Source organism: Odocoileus virginianus, chromosome 14 (assembly GCF_023699985.2).
Source record: "Odocoileus virginianus isolate 20LAN1187 ecotype Illinois chromosome 14, Ovbor_1.2, whole genome shotgun sequence".
NCBI lineage: Eukaryota > Metazoa > Chordata > Mammalia > Artiodactyla > Cervidae > Odocoileus > Odocoileus virginianus.
Window position 1 is genome coordinate 36,668,275 of NC_069687.1, and position 20,629 is coordinate 36,688,903.

The following is a 20,629-nucleotide window of genomic DNA, read 5'->3' on the forward strand; positions in this document are numbered from 1 at the left end:
TTTTCCTCTATTTCTTTGCATTGATCACTGAGGAAGGCTTTCTTATCTCTCCTTACTAATTATTTGGAACTCTGCATTCAAATAGGTGTATCTTTCATTTTCTCCTTTGCCTTTAGCTTTTCTTCTTTTCTCAGCTGTTTGTAAGGCCTCCTCAGACAACCATTTTGCCTTTTTGGATTTCTTTTTCTTTGGGATGGTCTTGATCACTGCCTCCTTTCAGGGTCACAAACATCTGTGATCACTGCCTCCTTTCAGTGTTACGAACCTCTGTCCAAGTTCTTCAGGCACTCTGTCAGGTCTAATCCCTTGAATCTATTTGTCACTTACACTGTATAATCATAAGGGGTTTGATTTAGGTCATACATGGATGGTTTAGTGGTTTTCCCTACTTTCTTCAATGTAAGGCTAAGTTTGGCAATAAGGAGTTCATGATCTGAGCTACAGTCAGCTCCTGGTCTTGTTTTTGCTGACTGTATAGATCTCCATCTTTTGTTGTGAAGAATATAATCAATCTGTATTTGGTATTAACCATCTGGTGATGTCCATCTGTAGAGTCTTCTCTTGTGTTGTTTGAAAGAGGGGGTTTGCTATGACCAGTGCGTTCTCTTAGCAAAACTCTTAACCTTTGACCTGCTTCATTTTGTTTTCAAAGGCCAAATTTGCCAGTTACTCCAGTTATCTCTTGACTTCCTACTTTTGCATTCCAGCCCCCTATAATGAAAAGAACATCTTTTTGGAGTGTTAGTTGTAGAAGGTTGTATAGGTCTTCATAGAACTGTTCAACTTCAGCTTCTTCAGCGTTACTGGTTGGGGCATAGACTTGGATTACTGTGATAATGAATGGTGTTCCTTAGAAACAAACAGAGATCATTCTGTCGTTTTTGAGACTGCATCCAAGGACTGCATTTTGGACTCTTTTGTTAACTGTGGGCTACACCATTTCTTCTAAGGGATTCTTGCCCACAGTAGTAGATATAATGGTCATCTGAGTTAAATTCACCCAATGCAGTCCATTTTAGTTCACTGATTCCTAAAATTTCGATGTTCACTCTTGTCATCTCCTATTTGACCACTTCCAATTTATGTTGATTCACCCTACCTGCCTCCTGAGAAATCTGTTTGCAGGCCAAGAAGCAACAGTTAGAACTGGATATGTAACAACAGACAGTTCCAAATCGGGAGAGGAGTATGTCAAGGCTGTATACTGTCACCCTGCTTATTTAACTTACATGCAGAATACATCATGCAAAATGCCAGGCTGGAGGAAGCACAAGCTGGAATCAAAATTGTCAGAAGAAATATTAATAACCTCTGATAAGCAGATGACATCACCCTTATAGAAAGCAAAGAACTAAAGAGCCTCTTGATAACAGTGAAAGGAGAGTGAAAAAGCTGGCTTGAAACTCAATATTCAGAAAATGAAGATCATGGCATCTGGCCCCATCTCTTCATGGGAAATAGATGGGGAAACAATGGAAATAGAGACTTTATTTTGGGGGGCTCCTAAATCACTGCAGATGGTGACTGCAGCCATGAAATTAAAAGACGTTTGCTCCTTGGAAGAAAAGTTATGACCAACCTAGACAGCATATTAAAAAGCAGAGACAGTACTTTGCCAACAAAGGTCTGTCTAGTCAAAGCTACAGTTTTTCCAGTAGTCATGTATGGATGTGAGAGTTGGACTGTAAAGAAAGCTGAGCACCGAAGAATTGATGCTTTTGAACTGTGGTGTTGGAGAAGAATCTCAAGAGTCCCTTGGACTGCGAGGAGATCCAACCAGTCAATCCTAAAGGAAATCAGTCCTGAATATTCATTGAAAGGACTGATGCTGAAGCTGAAACTCCAATACTTTGGCCACCTGATGCGAAGAACTGACTCATTTGAGAAGACCGTGATGCTGGAAAAGATTGAGGGCAGGAGGAGAAGGGGGCAATAGTGGATGAGATGTGGTTGGATGGCATCGTGGACTTGATGGACATGAGTTTGAGCAAGCTCCTGGGTTTGGTTCTGGAAAGGGAAGCCTGGTGTGCTATATATAGTCCATGGGGTTGTAGAGTCAGACATGACTGAGCAACTGAAGTGATTATCTGCCTTACCTATCAACTGGGATAATTAACTGCCCCCTTTTTTGACCTTGTCACTTTTGGAATATTAGGTCCCCAACCAGGGATTGAAACTAGGCTCTCAGCAGTGAGCATGGAATCCTAACCACTGGGCTGCCTGGGAATTCCCAAATGGCTGGTTCTTGTTCTGGCTAGTGAGCACTCACTAACATTTGCTTACTTCAAGTGGTGCTGGCATTCTAAGTGGGAAGCAGTTTTCAGAGAGGAAATCACTGACTGTATAGGCACCTTAAATGTTTACAATAAGTATGGCTGGAAGAAAACTTAAATTTTCAGAAGTTTTTCAGCTCCAGTCAAAAGTCTCCAAATGTATATATACCTGTTACAGTATACCAACTTCCACAGTTACCATTCAGCTTCAATTACTGGGCTTCTGGTTTCACACTCACTTTTGGTCTCACATTTAACTCAAGTCAGATGCATTTAATAAATATTAGTCATCTAAATAGTATGCATACCCTGTTTAAAAATAGATTAAACTGTGGTAAATGCACATGACTGAGTAGCATGTAGCTTTAAAAAGCAAAGAGGAATATTTCTTTAAAATGCTATGGAGTGGTATTACTAAGTGAAAAGGTGGAAAAGGTATACAGTACTATTTAAGAGTATAAATGTGTTTGTATAACCTTGTTTGCTTATATTAAAAAAAAAATGGTTATCAATGGTGAAAGGAGGAGATGGGGGAGCAGAATCAGATGTAGGGGATCAGGATGTAAACTGGACTTCTCTGAATTTTGTCCATTGGCTTAGGAATCATGTACTACATTTTTGCAGTTTTTAAAAAATACGATAACATCAAAAATTAAAGAAAACTCCTAAAAATCCAAAACAAAATGAAGCAAATTAACTGTAATTGTGTAGCAAGTTGGTGGCTTCAATACATAGGAATGTTTCAGTTACCTTTCAGTTTAGTCACTCAGATTAGTCAACCCCATGGACTGCAGCAGGCCAGGCCTCCCTATCCGTCACCAACTCCCAGAGCCTACTCAAATTCATGTCCATCACGTCGGTGATGCCATCCAACCATCTCATCCTCTGTCGTCCCCTTCCCCTCCCACCTTCAATCTTTCCCAGCATCAGGGTCTCTTCCAGTGAGTCAGTTCTTCACATCAGATGATGAAAGTATTGGAGTTTCAGCTTCAGCATCAGTCCTTCCAATGAATATTCAGGACTGATTTCCTTTAGGATTGACTGGTTTGATCTCCTTGCAGTCCAAGGGACTTTCAAGAGTATTTTCCAACACCACTGTTTAAAACCATCAATTCTACGCTCAGCTTTCTTTATCGGCCAACTCACATCCATACATGACTATTGGAAAAACCGCAGCTTTTACTAGATGGATGGACCTTTGTTGGTAATGTCTCTGCTTTTTAATATGCTGTCTAGGTTGGTCATAGCTTTTCCTCCAAGGAGTAAGGATCTTTTAATTTCACTGGTTGCAGTCACCATCTGCAGTGATTTTGGAGCCCCCCAAAATAAAGTCTGTCACTGTTTTCATTGCTTCTCCATCTATTTGCCATGAAGTGATGGGACCAAATGCAATGATCTTAGTTTTCTGAATGTTGAGTTTTAAGCCAACTTCTTTACTCTTTCACTTTCATCAAGAGGCTCTTAATTCTTCTTTGCTTTCTGCCATAAGGGTGGTGTCATCTGCATGTCTAAGGTTATTGATATTTCTCCCAGCAATCTTGATTCCAGCTTGTGCTTCTTCCAGTCCAGCATTTCGCATGATGTACTCTGCATATAAGTTAAATAAGCAGGGTGACAATATACAGTCTTCACATATTCCTTTCCTGATTTGGAATCAGTTACCTTTAAAACACAGTAATTTGGACACCCTTAGTGTGATATCCCCAAGGGCAAATAGAACTGGAAAGAAATCAACCTCCTTGGTACCTATGTTGTTATTAAGTATGAAAATTGAAATGTATGCAATTAGAAATGAGAATTTTCAGTGTAAGAGAAGAGACGTGAAATTAAAGTAAAAATTTTGTAGTTCTAAATTTGAATAGGAAATAACAACCCTATTTATATGAAGACCACTAAATAATGTCCAAATACCATTTCCCAATAAAGTGAAGTAGGGCTCCTTGGAGATAAAGCTGATTCCGATCTTGGGGAGGGTATTCAAATGGTTGATGAGGGATAATTTTTCTTTAATTATATAATAAAAGGAATTACAAAATTTGAATAGCAACGTTTTTCAACTGTAAACAACAATTCATTGATAACTGCTAAATCCTTTGAAGCGAGAAGTTTATGGAGCATTCAGTTACGAATGGATCAGGCTTTTGAAACCATTAATCAGTTTGACATCAGAAAACAAGAATGACTTACTTTGAGACTTCCTTGGGAATTCATTTTCTAAGAGTTGAGAACCATTTCAGTACTTCATACTTAAACTGATTTATTTTTGTTATTCTAGAGAGGTAGGAGAAATGGCAATTAATGTATGGTTATTTTTCTCGTCTGGACTGCCTGGCAGAACTAAGCCTGAAATTGGATTGGTTATTGGCTCTTAGCAATGTCATGCAAGATAAATGATGAAACTTAATATTCAGATCTCACAGAACCTCTGGGGCTTTATTGGATTTCTGTTATTTGACATTTAGATCCCCAGATAATTTACTTTTGAAGTGTAAATACAGGCTCGTAAGCACTGTGTCCATTATTAAGCCTTATCACGCTCTGCTATGTAGAATATAAATATGGATATAGATACAGATAGAGATGAATATTATGTTAAACATATTATATATTTAACTATTTGTATAAATACACACAACTTATCTATATGTTTTCTGTAGCCTATCATGATCCTTACAGGCTTAAATGGTTTTGTGAAGTTGCTGATCCTCTGTTCTATTTTGAAGGCTATTAAAAAAAAAATGGGATTAATTTCCCACTGTTGGGCACATATCTGGACAAAACTATAATTCAAAAAATACATGTACCCCATGTTCATAGCAGCAGTATTCACACCAGCCATGACCTGGAACAACTGAATGTCCATGGACAGATGAATTGAGAAAGAAGATGTGGTATATACACAAACAATGGAATATTACTGAATCATAAAAAAGAAGAAAATAGTGCCTTTTGCAGCAACATTACTGGACATAGAATAAACATAGTGAAGTCAGAGAAAGACAAATACCTTATCGCTTTTGTGTGGAAACTAAAACATGACACAAATGAACATATCTTCAAAACAGACTCATGGAGATAGACCACAGACTTATGGGTGCCAAGGGGAAGGGGGGTGGGGGAGGGATGAAGGGGGAGTTCTGGGTTAGCAGAAGCAAATTATTATATATAGAATGGATAAACAACAAGATCTTACTGAATAGCACAGGGAACAATGTTCAATAGCCTGTGTTTAACTGTAGCAGAAAAGAGTATTAAAGTATATATATATATATATGTATATATATATATACACACATATAACTGAATCACTTTGCTGCACACCAGGAATTAACACCTTATAAATCTACTTTAAAAAGGTTGCAACAACAACAAAAGGAGTTTTTTAAATGGGTGATTTGGGTAATACATGAGAGAATGTTTTAACAACTGAGATAAGACAATGGTGGGCAGAGGCTGATTCTGAAATTTAGAAATTTCCATAGTTGATTATTTTCACGAGGAGAATGGGTAGCTGCATGTCCTGGAAACTGCAAGTTGACTGTGAGTTAAACCAGGTTTCAGTTTCAGTTCAGTGGCTCAGCCCTGTCCCACTCTTTGTGACCCAATGGATTACCGTACACCAGGCTTCCCTGTCCATCACCAACTCCAGGAGCTTGGTCAGACTCATGTCCATCAGTTGGTGATGCCATCCAACCATCTCATCCTCTGTCTTCTCCTGCCTTCAGCCTTTCCCAGCATCAGGCATTACGCCCCAAATAGTGGAAGAGGGCCATTTATTGCATAAGTAAGAGTCTGCGCAGACTCAGGCAAAGAGGAAATGAGTTCCACACAGAGGGACGGCCTTGGGTGAAGTAATACAGTTACAGAGGGGCTAAGGGCGAGAGATCTTATATCAATGTGTGAGGTCAGCGCGCCTGAGGTTGAGGCCTTAAGTGAGGGGAGTAGTGATTTCTGGCGGGAGCTTCAAGCTCAGCTGCGAACCACGCTCAGTTGGGCCATCTCTCCATTCTCTCCCCGGCTCTGGAGGCTTCTTCATCTGGGGTGGGACCGGGGCAGGAGGGCAGGGGGTTGGGGGGAACGCAGGGAGCGGAGCAGGTGGCGGGGTGGGGGAGGGAAGGGGGAGGAGGCGGGGCGCGGTTGCACCGCGTCACCTTGCGGCGCGTCCGGAGAGGCGTAGGCAGCCATGGCGGGAAGCGAGCCTGGCAGCCGAGGGAGCTCTCCTCAGCCTCCTCACAGCGACTGGGGCCGCCTGGAGGCGGCCTTCCTCAGCGGCTGGAGGAACTTTTGGCAGTCGGTTGGCAAGGAGAGGGCGGCTCCGAGGGCCTCCGCGGAGGAGACGGACGAGGAGGCCAGTTCTCTGACGCGGCTGCCGGTGAGCGTCGGTGGCCGCCCGCGAGGAACCGAGGGAGGGGCGCTCGCTGGGGCAGCCTCTTGGGGGGTCCCGGGAGGGGGTAGCCCGCTGGGCCCAGCCTATGTCTGACTCGGTCCATGCAGCTTTACGGGCATGGTCGTCACTTGAGGGGCAGCAGTTGAAAAGACGCCTTAGCATTGACTCTTGGTGCCTGGCAGCCGGACCGAAGGTTGCTGCGAAACTCACCTGCAAGGAACGCCCTGGTAATCTGCCAGGTCACCCTCAGGTTTTCTCCCCCCAGAAGAGTTTGGGTACTGGGACACCCTGAACGTCTGGTTGAGGAAATGCTGAAACCTTTCCAGACATGCTGGAAAAGCATGGACAGCGTTCAGCGACTGTGTTCTCAGCATCTTTCATCCTAGGCTTCACGTATCAAAACACTCTCTGAGGGTTTTGCGGCTGTTATCTTACCATGTATTTCAAGTAACAAAACCGACAAGTGAAATTAAGTAACTAAGTTACAAGGGCCTCAAGTTACAGCAGGTCTTGAGAGTTACACACCTCATTCCTTGTTAAACGTTTTAGGACGATGGGAAAACGGCGAGAGGAAAATATCTTAGAAATTAAAATTCTGTATCTTAGCTGGACTGTTGTCACTTCCCTCTGAGGTACATCAGAAATTGAAAACTGCAGGCTTGAATTTCCTCCATGGTTCTCCTTTCAGAGATGACAGATTTTTACAGAACACAGGTGACAGATACACTCTGATTTGATCTAACGATAAAATCAAAAGTTTGCTCACTTGATAAAGATTTTATTTTGAATAAATTATTTCATTAAGTAATTTAATGCAAATAGTGTGGTAGAATATTCATGAGAAATTAAATAAACTGATTATTTTGCTTGAAAAATACCAGAACAGTGGGTGGTTTTTCAGGAATGTGTCAGTGTGTCAAAATGAAGTGTTCATTATGATTCTACCCTGAGGCAGGAAGTTAACTTCAGCATGGTAAATTTCATTATTAAAGGTAATGACTGTTAAGTTGATCTTTTGCTATCTAGTATAAAATTGTTAATTTTGTAATTTATCATGATAGATTTAATTATTAAAACAATAGATTGTTCAGTTGACCTTTAGTTTCCCAGTATAATTGTTAATTTATGATTTATTTTTCAAAAAAACCTATCTGCCAAGGTAAATTATTCATCCCGTTTACCTACCTGCTGCTTCCCTCTGTTTCAGATTGATGTACAGCTATATATTTTGTCATTCCTTTCACCTCATGATCTATGTCAGTTGGGAAGTACAAGTCATTATTGGAATGAAACTGTCCGAGATCCAATTCTGTGGAGGTATTTTCTGTTGCGGGATCTTCCTTCTTGGTCTTCTGTTGACTGGAAATCTCTTCCAGATCTAGAAATCTTAAAAAAGCCTATATCTGAGGTCACCGATGGTGCATTTTTTGACTACATGGCAGTGTAAGTATCTAGTTTTATGAATTAAAAAGAAGATACTAATTTGATTATACCAAGTCAGTAGCCTAAGTTAGTCTTGGTCCTCCTACAAATTTGTAGCATGAATTTTGAGTCTAAGGGTCCTTTTGTAAGAATTGGCAGTTAGGTTAAACAAATGTCTTCAGAACCTGCTGTAGAGCCAAAAAAAAAAAAAAAAAAGTCTGTGACAGAAGATAGCACCTAAAAAAAACAGAAGAGTATTTGTTTGTGCTTAGGGTAAGGATTGTTTTCCTGTGCTAGACGTACTAGCTATGTGTGGGTTGCTTCCCCCCCCCCCATATTTTAAGTTATTTGGAATCCTTATTCCAATACAGATGCCATTACATCAAGTCTTGTGAGACTCGTTGACTAAAATGTGCATGTGTATAGTTTTAACAAGTGATGGCTCAGTGGTAAAGAATCCTTCTGCAGTGCAGGAGATGCAGGTTCAATCCCTGGGTCAGGAAGATGCCCTGGAGGAGAAAATGGCAACCCACTCCAGTATTCTTGCCTGGAAAATCCCATTGACAGAAGCCACGGGTACTCAAAAGTCAGACACGACTTAGTGACTAAACAGCATAGCACTGTAGTCTCACTTGCTGGTTACTTCTCCATTGTCCCACAGCCAGCCAAGACATCAGGTGTGTCTGTGGTGCTGTGAAAACATGTTTTCATAGGGATAGTAATAATCATAGTAACAAACATTTGTGATCTGACTCAATGGATATGAATCTGAGCAAACTCCAGGAGATACTGAAGGGCAGGGGAGCCTGGCGTGCTGCAGTCCACGGGGTTGGAGAGAAACGATTTAGTGGCAAACAACATGACTATTTGTGAGCATATAAATTATTTCTGATTCTTGTGATCTTGGGTTGATTGTTATTACTCAAATAATGCAAATTAAAAAAACTGAAGTTCAGACCATAAGTGATTTATATGACCAATTAAAGTGGTGAGGCTTGGCCAAATCTACCCAGCTGCAACGCTGACTTTTTTTTTTCTTCTTAAATTACAAGATTCCTAAGTAAAGATGATTTTCTTATAAAGTTAATGATTATCTTTACCAGCTTGATTTAAAGGGCTTTAGGTTTTATTTAGATTTGAGCAACTTTGTTTTAATTTTTGATAACATGTTGAATCACTAGTTTAGAAATTTATGGCTATTGAAAAAGTTGTTTCTTTCACATGATTCTTAGTTTGCTAGGTTACCTGTGATAAGTACTTATTGAACTGTTAGTGTTAATGGAAGTACCCTAAGAAATTCAGTTATATTGGTAGCTTTAGTAATTTTTTTCTTTCTTACCTCTAAGGACATTTTTATGCTAACTATTTACATAGTTTAGGGCAGGGTTTCTGTCTTGGCACTACTGACATTTTGGACCAGGTGTTGTGGGAACTGTCTTGTGTGTGCATTGTAGCATGTTTAATAGCATCCCAGGATCTGCTAGATGTCATAGGTGTCAGTAGCACTGCCCCACTCCCCCGTAGTTGTGATGACAAAAATGTGTCCAGACATTAGCAGATGTTCCCAGGGGGTGGAAAATCTCCCCAGGTTGAGAATCACTGCTCTATGTAGTGAATTTTAACCATTAAAACACATGTTAGACCAAGTGTTTCATGAGAGAATCTAAATGAAAAATGAGAAAGTAATCGCTTCCTGGGGAAGACTTCCTCAGTTACTTGACCATGACTACTTCCATAGCACCTTGTGCTTTTTCTATCACAGCACTTGACATATGTATTATTGATATAATAGTATCTGTCCTCCACTGCCCTCTATGAGGATTAGGATGGTAACCATTGTATCCCTTTTGTCTAGCAAGTTTTCAATGCATTATATATTGTTGAATGATTAAATGGCTAAGTAAGTATTTTTGTTAATTTTCTAATTGTGACAATTTAATACAGCTATAAAATGTGCTGTCCACATACAAGAAGATCCTCAAAATCTAGCCGTCCTGTGTACGGAGCTGTCACCTCGTTTTTACACTCATTGATCATTCAGAATGAACCACGATTTGCCATGTTTGGACCAGGTTTGGAAGAATTAAATACATCTTTGGTGTTGAGTTTGATGTCTTCTGAGGAACTTTGCCCAACAGCTGGTTTGCCTCAGAGGCAGATTGATGGTAATTTTCATGTTAATGTACAATTCATAATAATTCAAACACTTTGAGCTTGACTCTAGTATTACATAGAAAAAAATTAGTTTTTTAAATTATTTAACTCTTTGATGTAATGAAATGTACTAATTTGATGGATGGGAGCCCTCACGTCTCTATCGACTGAAAGAATTAATTTACTTTTTTATAAGAGGTAAGCTTTCTCTTACTTCCTCAGTCCAGAATATGAGATTATGTGAAAGCAAATTGTATGTTGTCAAAATGTTGTACCATATTTTAAAAGAATGTTACAGTAAAAACCATTCAGCATCTACTATATTCAAAGTACTTTGATGTGTCTTGGAATTTCAAAAAAGAGCTAAATTGTCACCTTACCTTTATGAAAAACAACAGGAACAACAACCATGTAGTTAATTTGGTAAGTAGGATTTATAATAAACATGTATAATAGTGGTCTAGCTTCTGCTTTACTTTTTCATTTGTTGAGGGTACCTATTAGATACTAAAGATGCAGTGATTTAAAACAAACAACATCAAAAACCTCCTCTTTGCCCTGAAAGGTGATTAGTCTAGGTGAGGGCAGAGACATGTGTACAGGTGATTAGAATATGGTGTAATGAGCTTCTGGGTAGAAAGGTAAGGGTCATAGAAGGCTCTGCATTGAACATGATGCCTTATATGAGTCATTTTGATAAGCAGGGGTAAGCCATCAAAAAAAGACAGGGTAAAATATTCTAAGCAGTGAGAACTACATCTCTAAATTCTCAAAGTTCTGGGTGTGCATGACACACTTGAAGTAGCTCTGTGTGTCTAGAGTGGGACCAGGTGAGAAGATGCTTATATGTCAGACTTAAGCATTATATTGAAGGACTTGAAGCAGAAAAGTAAGATGATCAAGATGGCATTTTAGATAGATCACTCTGCTCCTGAGTGGAGAATTGATTAGAAGGGGCTCCAAAGGCATGAATGCCCATTAAGAAACCACTATAATATTGTGATAAAATATGAAGGATATGGAAGTGACTCCATGTATATCAGCAGTAATAAGGATAATTCCTGGTTTCTGGGTCTTATTTTCATATCGGATGATGGTGTCATTCTCTAGGTTAAGGAAACACAGGAGTAGGAAGAGAAACATTTTATACAAGTAGAGATGCCTCCTATAAGCTAGCCATTTGAATGTGAGTTCCATTAGACCAGAAATCTCAGCCTTTTTTTTTTTTTAAGAGGTTTTTTTTTTGTTTGTTTGTTTTTTAAACTATTTTTGGCTGCCCTGGGTCTTTGCTGCTGCGTGTGGGCTTTTTCTAGGTGCAGTGAGCTGGGGCTGCTCTTCATCGCAGTGCTCAGGTTTCTCATTTTGGTGACTTCTCTTGTTGCAGAGCATGGACTTTAGGCATGCAGGCGTCAGTAGTTGCAGCATTCAAGCTCAGTAGTTGTGGTGCACAGACTTAGTTGCTCTGCGACATGTGAGATCATTCCGGACAGTATCCCTTGCATTGGCAGTTGGATTCACAACCACTGGACCACCAGGGACATCTCTCTTGTCAGCTTTATTCTTAGTTGTATCGGTAGTGCCAGGCACATAGTAGACATTCAATAGGTATTTGATGAATAAATGAATGATTTTATGGAATACTTCATGCATTCATGTCTCAAAAGAAAGATCTGGGCTTAGAAATGAAGATTTGGGAATCATATGAAGTCCATATGGACTTGGAAGTTTCAGAGGATAAAGAAGAAGATTGTGAGCCAGGTGTTACAATCTTCAGTGAATGTTAGGAGAAAGGGATTATCAAAAGTAGATTCATAAGTGACCTGGTTAAGGATGGGGAGATGGTATTAGAGCTAAATGGTGTGTGTGTCTCAAAGAGGTGGAGTTTTTTCAAGAGAGTTGGTGAGTAATGGTTTAAGACTTGGCATTGAGGAGTAGGAGAACACTCATCTCTGTACCCTGAGATGTGAGAGAATAAGCAGTTTAGTTACTGGAAGCCCACTGCAAGAGAAGCAGCACCTAGGCACAGGCCAGTTTCAGGTCAGGTCATGAGGTGGAAGGAACCCATTTCAATAAGAGGTTGGGGATTTGGGGAAATTGGCTGATTATGAAATTGCCATTTCATTCTCCAGAGTGATTGTGATTGTTTGAAATTGCTAGTCTAACTGTGCTTCAGATCCTGCAACGTCAGGGAATGGTAAAGGGATGAGTCATTGGCAAGCTGGGGCAAAACAGCATGCAGATCTTATTGGACTTATTAGATGTGTTGAGAAGGTAGTTTCTGGAAGTTAAACTGATGAAAACAAAGATCAGAGACATGGTTATTGTTCAGTTACTCAGTTGTATCTGATTCTTTGCAATCCCATGGACTGCAGCACGCCAGGCTTCCTTCACCATCTCCTGGAGCTTGCTCTAGATGCATATCCATTGAGTCAGTGACATCATCTAACCATCTCGTCCTCTGTCGTCCCCTTCTCCTCCTGACTTCCACCTTTCCCAACATGGGAGAATATTTTTATGATATCTTTGGGAAGTCCCCTGGTGGTGGAAGACTAGGGCCACTTTGCCTGAAATGCTTGCAGACCCTGCTAAGATCTCTATATAATGTGTTGCCTGAAAGGGTGATGTAAGATAGTATGGCATGGCTTCTTTAAATGTCTAGATTGGTTATAATGCAGGGATTAAGGATATGAAAGATGGAGTTGTCCTTGGGCTTCCCTGGTGGCTCAGATGGCAAAGAGTCACCTGCAATGCAGGAGACCTGGGTTCAATCCCTGGATTGGGAAGATACCCTGGAGAAGGGCATGGCAACCCACTCCAGTATTCTTGCCTGGAGAATCCCCATGGACTGAGGAGCCTGGTGGGCTACAGTCCATGGGGTCACAAAGAGTCAGACACAACTGAGGAACTAAGCACAGCACAATGAGGTAAGTAGAGGCCATATTATATTAAAGTTTTATTTATCTGAAGAGCAGTGGCTTTGAAGGGAAGAGACATAATTAAAGACATTTTAAAGCAATCTCTCCAGCTGCTGTCAGAAGATTGGATAGTAGGGAACAAAAGTGGATTTAGGAGCATAGTTAGAAATGATTACAGAAGTTCCGGTGAGAGATGATGATATCTAAATTAAAGGTGTGGGGTGGGAATGGAGAGGAGTAGACAGATCTAAAAGGATGTTTATTAATATATAGCAAAAAGACACAAAGCCAAAGAGGAGGAGAAAGATCTTTCTGGGAGGCAAGAGGAGAATCAACCCTGAGTGTTAACACAAAGAAGGGAAGGAGTTAAGAAAGGACAAATAATAGTGTTGAATGATTTAGATAGAAAATATAGTAAGAAGTAATATTTAGCACCTGTTACCTTCCAGTTATGTATGTGATCTTCTTTAATGCTTACAGTAACCCTAAAAAATGTGTATTATTTCTTTATTTCAGTGCCAAAACCAAGGCTCACAGAAGCATGGGTATATGTGACAAATTCTAGCTCAAATCTAATTTCAAATTTCAGTGTTTGCCATATTTCTTCAATTTTCTAAGACACCATGAATTTTAAAATGCCTTTTCAGAGTGCAGGGGAAAAACCCATTTGGTTGAATGTATACATGGAGTATGAGACTAATGAGAAACATTAAAAAAGTGAAACTAAGTCAGTCTTGAGGATAAGTAGTTGTTATGATGAAGCTGCTACTGATAGGATAATAATAAAGTTAATGATGATAGTGATGATGGTAAAAAAAAAAAAGCAATGTTAAAGCCTAAGAGTTTTTTATTCTGTATCCATAGTTTACTATTTTGTGAATGAAAATTGCATATAGCATCTTTTCTTCAACATAAATATTTTATTCCAAAGCTATATATAACTTGTTTTTTGTTTGCTCTTTTTATACTAAGTAATTTTTTCATTGTCATTGTTTGCTATCTTTATCTTTTGTTTTGATAACTGTAATTTTCTCCTTTAGGTATTGGATCAGGAGTTAGTTTTCAGTTGAGCAATCAACATAAATTCAACATCCTAATACTATATTCAACTACAAGGTAAGGCTACCTACTTAGCAGCCTACGCGAGACATCAGTAATAGAATATTTTAGGGGGGGTGAAGCCTGTTTAGTGTCTGTTTATGTTTTATATTTCTTATAGAAAGGAAAGAGATAGAGCAAGAGAAGAACATACGAGTGCAGTTAACAAGATGTTCAGTATACAAAATGAAGGGGATGATCAACAAGGGAGCCGATACAGTGTAATTCCACAAATTCAGAAGGTGTGTGAAGTTGTTGATGGGTTCATCTATGTTGCAAATGCTGAAGCTCATAAAAGTAAGCATTATCTTATTTTCTTTTTAAAAGCACTTTCTTTGCAAAGTAAATAAGAAAGTATTTTTATAGGCTTTATTGTGGCTTGTTAAGAATATCATGGCTAATTTTATCAGTGTGATTCTGTTAATATTATTACTATCAATATTGGATTCTCAAACCTTGATGTGCATTAGGACCACCTGCGGATCTTGTTAAAAACATGGCAGCCTGATTCCTATCCTGATGGATTATGACTCATAGATGTGGGTTGTGTCTTGGCTCTGTTTTTTTAAACAAACTTTACAGAATTCTGATGCACACTGAAGTTTGCTACCATAACTACATAGTATTTTTTTGTTGTTTCATGCTTCTGTACTTTTATTTATTTATATTTTGTTTTTTTGGCCTTATTAAAATAATTTATGCAGTTAAATGAAAAATTTTAGCTTATTTTAATCATCCAGATAGTAGAGAGGTTGGTGGAGTGTTTAATAAAGTTAATAAAGATTAGTTAAGAACACGCTCCATATATTCTGAATAATTGCCATTCACATTGATAAATATCATGAAAATAGAATACTATTGGGCCATAAGCCGATATTGTTATTTCTTTCCCAAATCCTTTGTGAACAAGGTAGGGCGTAAGTATACAATATATTATTCTCACTTGGAAAAAGGTAGAAGCAGTCCACTGCTGAAAGAATTTACAGTTTATAGTGCACTGAAATTAACTATAACAACAAAAGCCAAGTGCAGCTCAACTACTGACTAATTGGACTCGTCTCACTGCATAAATGGCCTAACAGGAGAAGACGCATACCCATTTGTAGAAGTAAATCCTTTTTACCTCAGTCTCTTCTGCTCTTCCACATAAAACATCTAGCATTAAATTAAAAAGTATAAGATACAAAAAAAAAAAAAAAAAAAAATGAAATGACCCATTCTTAAGAGATAAAGCAGTCAATGGAGCTAGACCCAGAAATGGCCTCAATATTGGCATCCTCAGAAAAGGACATAAAAAGAACTATGATTCATATGTTGAAGAATCTAGTAAAAAAAAAAGTGACCAGTATATGTGAACAAATAGAGATTTTCAACAGAGGGAAAGAAGCTATGAAAAAGTAAAATGGGTGTGCTAAATACCAAAAATACAACAGGTGAATAGTTCCTTCAATGGACATATCAACAAAGGAAATCTTTTGTGAATGTGAAGATAGATTAAGTGAAATTACTCAAATTAAAATGAAGAGATGGGTTTCCCTGGTGGCTCAGTGGTCAAGAATCCACCTGCCAATGCAGGAGACATGGGTTTGATCCCTGGTCCAGAAAGATCCCACATGCTGTGGAGTAACTGAGCCTTTGTCCTAGAGCTTGGGAATCACAACTGCTGAGCCCGTGAGCTGCAGTTATTGAAGCCCATGCACTATGGAGTGTGCTCTGCAACAAGAGAAGGCACTGCAGTGATAAGCCTGTGTACTGCAATTAGAGAGTAGCCCCCACTTGCCACAATTAGAGAAAACCCACATAGCAATGAAGACCCAGCAAAGCCAGAAATTAATTAAAAAATGAAAATTTTTAAAAAGGAAAAAATTGGTAGTGGAGGGCAGAGCAAGAGCTGGGGAAAACCAATGAAAGTGATCTAACTCAGGGGTTGACATTTTCTTAAAGGCCTAGGTAGTACATATTTTAGGCATGTGAGCCATAATCTCTTAAAATTACTCAGCTCTGATACTATAGTGCAAAAGTAGCCGTAGACAGTTTGTGAATGAATGGGCTTGACAGTTTTTACCAAAATAATTGCTTATATCTATAGTGTGTGGTATGTGGACCCCTGATTCAATTTGTATGTGATTGGAGTCCCAAAATATGAAGGGAGTAAGAACAGGGAAAAAGAAATTTCTGAACAAATAATGACCAAAGCTATTTCAAAATTTCTGAAAGAAATAAACCACAGATCCAAGATTCTCAAAGAACTCTAGACATGATAAATAAAAAATACAGATACATCATAGTCAAACTGGTGAAAACGAAAGATAAAGAGAATATCTTGAAGGCAGCCAGGGCAAAGCAAAACATACATATAGAGGACCAAAGATAAAGACAGAGACTTTCTGATAGAATTTTGCTGTAAGCTAGATAGTAATGAAGGGAAATCTTTATAGTATTGCAAAGGGTGGGGTGGGGGGGATAATATCCAGCAGAGATATCTTTCAAAATGAAGGCAAAATCAAGACATTTTTTAGACAAACAAAATCTGAGAAAGCTCAGTCAGCAAATTTTTATTACAATAAGTATTAAAGGAAACTTCAGGGAGTATAGTATACCAGGTGGAAAACTACATTTACAGAAAGAAAGAAAAAGCCTTGGGCTAGAAACAGTATAGCTATACATAAAATATTTTTTTCTAATTTTAATTTCTTTATCATTATTTAAAGGAAAACATCATATTTTTAAAAATAAAATATATTGTAACAATATTACACAGCATGGGAAGACAAGTGGAAATGTTGTATTATAAGGTTCTATATGTGAAGTTATATAATGCTTTTTAAAGGTAGGCTGTTGTAAGTTTAAAATATACTTTGTAAATCTTTGAGCAACTAACCCCTAAAAAAGTGTTCAGTTCAGTTGCTCAGTTGTGTCCGACTCTTTGCCACCCCATGAACTGCAGCACGCCAGGCCTCCCTGTCCATAACCAACTCACAGAGTTCACCCAAACCCATATCCATCGAGTCGGTGATGCCATCCAACTATCTCATCCTCTGTCGTCCCTTTCTCCTCCTGCCCTCAATCTTTTCCAGCATCAGGGTCTTTTCAAATGAGTCAGCTCTGTGCATAAGGTGGCCAATATATTAGAGTTTCAGGTTCAACATCAGTCCTTCCAGTGAACACCCAGGACTGATCTCCTTTAGGATGAACTGGTTGGATCTCATTGCAGTCCAAGGGACTCTCAAGAGTCTTCTCCAACACCATAGTTCAGAAGCATCAATTCTTCAGCACTCAGCTTTCTTTATAGTCCAACTCTCACATCCATACATGACCACTGGAATAACCATAGCCTTGACTAGACGGACCTTTGTTGGCAAAGTAATGTCTCTGCTTTCTAATATGCTGTCTAGGTTGGGCATAACTTTCCTTCCAAGGAGTAAGCATCTTTTGATTTCCAGCCTGCAATCATCATCTGCAGTGATTTTGGAGCCCCCCAAAATAAAGTCAGCCACTATTTCCACTGTTTCCCCATCTATTTGCCTTGAAGTGATGGGATTGGATGCCATGATCTTAGTTTTCTGAATGTTGAGCTTTAAGCCAACGTTTTTACTCTTCTCTTTCACTTTCAAGAGGCTCTTTAGTTCTTCTTCACTTTTTGCCATAAGGGTGGTGTCATCTGCATATCTAAGGTTATTGATATTTCTCCCGGAAATCTTGAATTCCAGCTTGTGCTTCCTCCAGCCCAGCGTTTCTCATGATGTACTCTGCATATAAGTTAAATATACAGGGTGACAATATACAGCCTTGACGTACTCCTTTTCCTATTTGGAACCAGTCTGTTGTTCCATGTCCACTTCTAACTGTTGCTTCCTGACCTGCATACAGATTTCTCAAGAGGCAGGTCAGGTGGTCTGGTATTCCCATCTCTTTCAGAATTTTCCACAGTTTATTGTGATCCACATAGTCAAAGACTTTGGCGTAGTCAATAAAGCAGAAATGGATGTAATTCTGGAACTCTCTTGCTTTTTTGATGTAACAGAGATATAATTAAATAAGCCAGTAGTGAAGATAAAATGTAATCATTTAAGAAGTCAGTTCAAAAGAGCACAGGAAAAGAGGGTAAAAGGAACAAAGAATAGATGGGACAAGTCAAAATTCAATCAATATGTGATAGATTTAAATGTAGTGTGTTGATAATTACATTCAGTGTTTGTTTTCTATTAATATATAACAAATTACTGCCAACCTGGTGGCTTAAAAATGCATCTATTTATTAGCTCAGAGTTCTTTATGTCAGAAGTCTGAGTACAGCATGGCTGGGTTCTCAGCCAAGTGTCTCACAGGCTGACATTAGGGTGAGAGATGGGTTATATCCCTTTCTGGAGGTTCTGGGGAAAAATCTATTATCTAGCTCACTCAGATTATTGACTGAATTCAGCTTCTTTCTTTTGTAGATCTGAGGTCCCTTTTTCCTTGCTGGCTGTCAGTTGGGGGCTGCTCTCAGCTTCACAGGCCATCTTCATTTCTTGCTATGTGACCCCTCTGTCTTCAAATCCAGCAATGGAGTATCTCTCTGACTAGGAAGAATCTCATCTGTTTTAAGAGCTTACCTGACTAGACTAGGCTCACTGATTATAGTCTCCCTTTCTTGAAGTCAGCTGTGTCTTGTAATATAGCCTAACCATGTTGGTGATATCCCATGTGTTTACAGAGTCTTCCACACTCAGAGGCGGGAATAGAAAAGAATTTGAGTTATTAGGATTATTTTAGAATTCTGCCCACCACCAAATGTCAATGACTGACACTCCCCTGAAAGGCAGAAACTTTCAGTTTCAATAGAAAAGCTAGACTTAATCATATGTTTAAATTTTAGAAACTCTGGTCTTTGAAAGAAAGGGTAGTGATGGCTACAGAATTTGTGATAAGAAAATAATTTTATCAGAGTACTTTTGCTTTTAAACCACAGAAACGTGTAAGTGGTACTGTTTTTGTTCTCTCTGATTTCATCTAAATTCCAATCCTTGCAATGCTGATTAATGTAGTTTTATGAAAGATCAGTAAATGAACGCAGCAATAGAGGGATAGATGCAGTTTATTATGTTTGGATCCTGGTAATTTTTATAGTTTTCAATTTTGTTTTATTATTTTTTAAGTAAGAAAATTAAGTATTTTAACTATATTCCTTAGGACATGAATGGCAAGATGAATTTTCTCGTATCATGGCAATGACTGATCCAGCTTTTGGATCTTCCGGGAGACCAATGCTGGTTTTATCTTGTATTTCTCAAGCTAATGTAAAAAGAATGCCCTGTTTTTATTTGGCTCATGAACTCCGTCTGAATCATCTAAACCACCCATGGATGGTAAGGTTCTATTTTCTCTAGTGAGAAAAATCTCATTTTATTTTTCACTCTAATTTCTAACTGATTTTATTTTTCTTTATTCTTTCCCATTCATTCTTTTTAAAAGAATAGCATTCTGAAAGTCAGTTTTAGTAGCTTAATCAGAGGAAGATACTTGATATCAAAGCTGAGTTCCAAGATAAGTAATAAACCTCATATTGATAGTAATTATAAGACAGAAGAGAAGATGGTTTTTTTTTTATCTAAACTCTGTAGAAGACAAAACTTGGTTATTCACCCAAAGTTTACTGGGGTTTTTTAAGTCCTATTTGTTTTTGAGTGTCCAGAAAAATGCCCCACATGATTATAAGATTTTGTGCTTAGTTTCTTAGTAACAAATGGTCTCTTTTTATTTGCTCATAGGTCCAGGACACAGAGGCTGAAACTTTAACTGGCTTTTTGAGTGGTATTCAGTGGATTCTTGAAGAAGTAGAATCTAAGCATGCAAGATGATCCTCCTTTTCAACCTTGGCAACTGAAAGCATTTGAAACTTGTTACTAAGGTCATGATGTGGATATTTGCTCAAGTCAGCTCCTTCTGCCCTGCCTTTTTTGCAGGTAGGCTTTATGTTGGACAGCTGTCACTACTCTAATTTTTATATAACTTTTACTTTTTACCATAAATCAATTACAAGAAAAAAGTTTCAGTGGTAGCATTTGGCCCCAAAATGAACCATTTAAGATTTTTTAATAACTCATATATATATTTTTTAATATTAAATTCTGGAAAAAACAACAACAACAAGTTTGTGCCTCTCTCATTCTTCGTGGTTTCTCTTCTGTTCAGTTCAAAGATTGCCATCGTGGGGAATAGCAAATTTGCTAAGTTTTCATAGGTTCTTTTCAATGGTCCTTAACTGGTTATCAGAAAATAAGTTTATCTATTTTTAATAAATATACTGCTTAAAGATTGGAATATTCACTGGTTTCATTTACTGGTATGGCCATACAACTTCTGTTTCTTTTCTGAAATAGTAGAAATTAACTTTTTGC

At 38.6% G+C, this 20,629-nt stretch overlaps 1 protein-coding gene across 3 annotated transcripts; it reads left to right on the forward strand.

The window, feature by feature from the left end:
* The first annotated feature begins 6,417 nt into the window (after positions 1 to 6,417).
* On the forward strand, positions 6,418 to 20,381 carry FBXO4 (F-box protein 4). Of its 3 annotated transcripts, none has more exons than XM_070476633.1 (7): positions 6,418 to 6,645; positions 7,868 to 8,103; positions 10,027 to 10,154; positions 14,192 to 14,267; positions 14,371 to 14,546; positions 19,422 to 19,597; positions 20,000 to 20,381. In XM_070476633.1, exons 1-7 carry the CDS (start codon positions 6,457 to 6,459, stop codon positions 20,087 to 20,089), a joined length of 1,071 nt encoding a protein of 356 aa, XP_070332734.1. In that variant the 5' UTR covers positions 6,418 to 6,456; the 3' UTR covers positions 20,090 to 20,381. The 3 variants fall into 3 exon arrangements, with proteins under 3 accessions (XP_070332734.1, XP_020762503.2, XP_070332735.1); XM_020906844.2 differs by having other exon boundaries at positions 6,420 to 6,645; positions 10,027 to 10,247; XM_070476634.1 differs by lacking the exon at positions 6,418 to 6,645 and adding an exon at positions 6,977 to 7,374 and having other exon boundaries at positions 10,027 to 10,247.
* Positions 20,382 to 20,629: the final 248 nt, after the last annotated feature.

Excerpts from the sequence above, each read along its gene's own strand:
- FBXO4 (XM_020906844.2), top strand. The coding sequence starts at position 6,457 with ATGGCGGGAAGCGAGCCTGGCAGCCGAGGGAGCTCTCCTCAGCCTCCT. Across the intron at positions 10,248-14,191 it reads GCCTCAGAGGCAGATTGATG|GTATTGGATCAGGAGTTAGT; the intron begins GTAATTTTCATG and ends TTTCTCCTTTAG. Across the intron at positions 19,598-19,999 it reads ATCTAAACCACCCATGGATG|GTCCAGGACACAGAGGCTGA; the intron begins GTAAGGTTCTAT and ends ATTTGCTCATAG.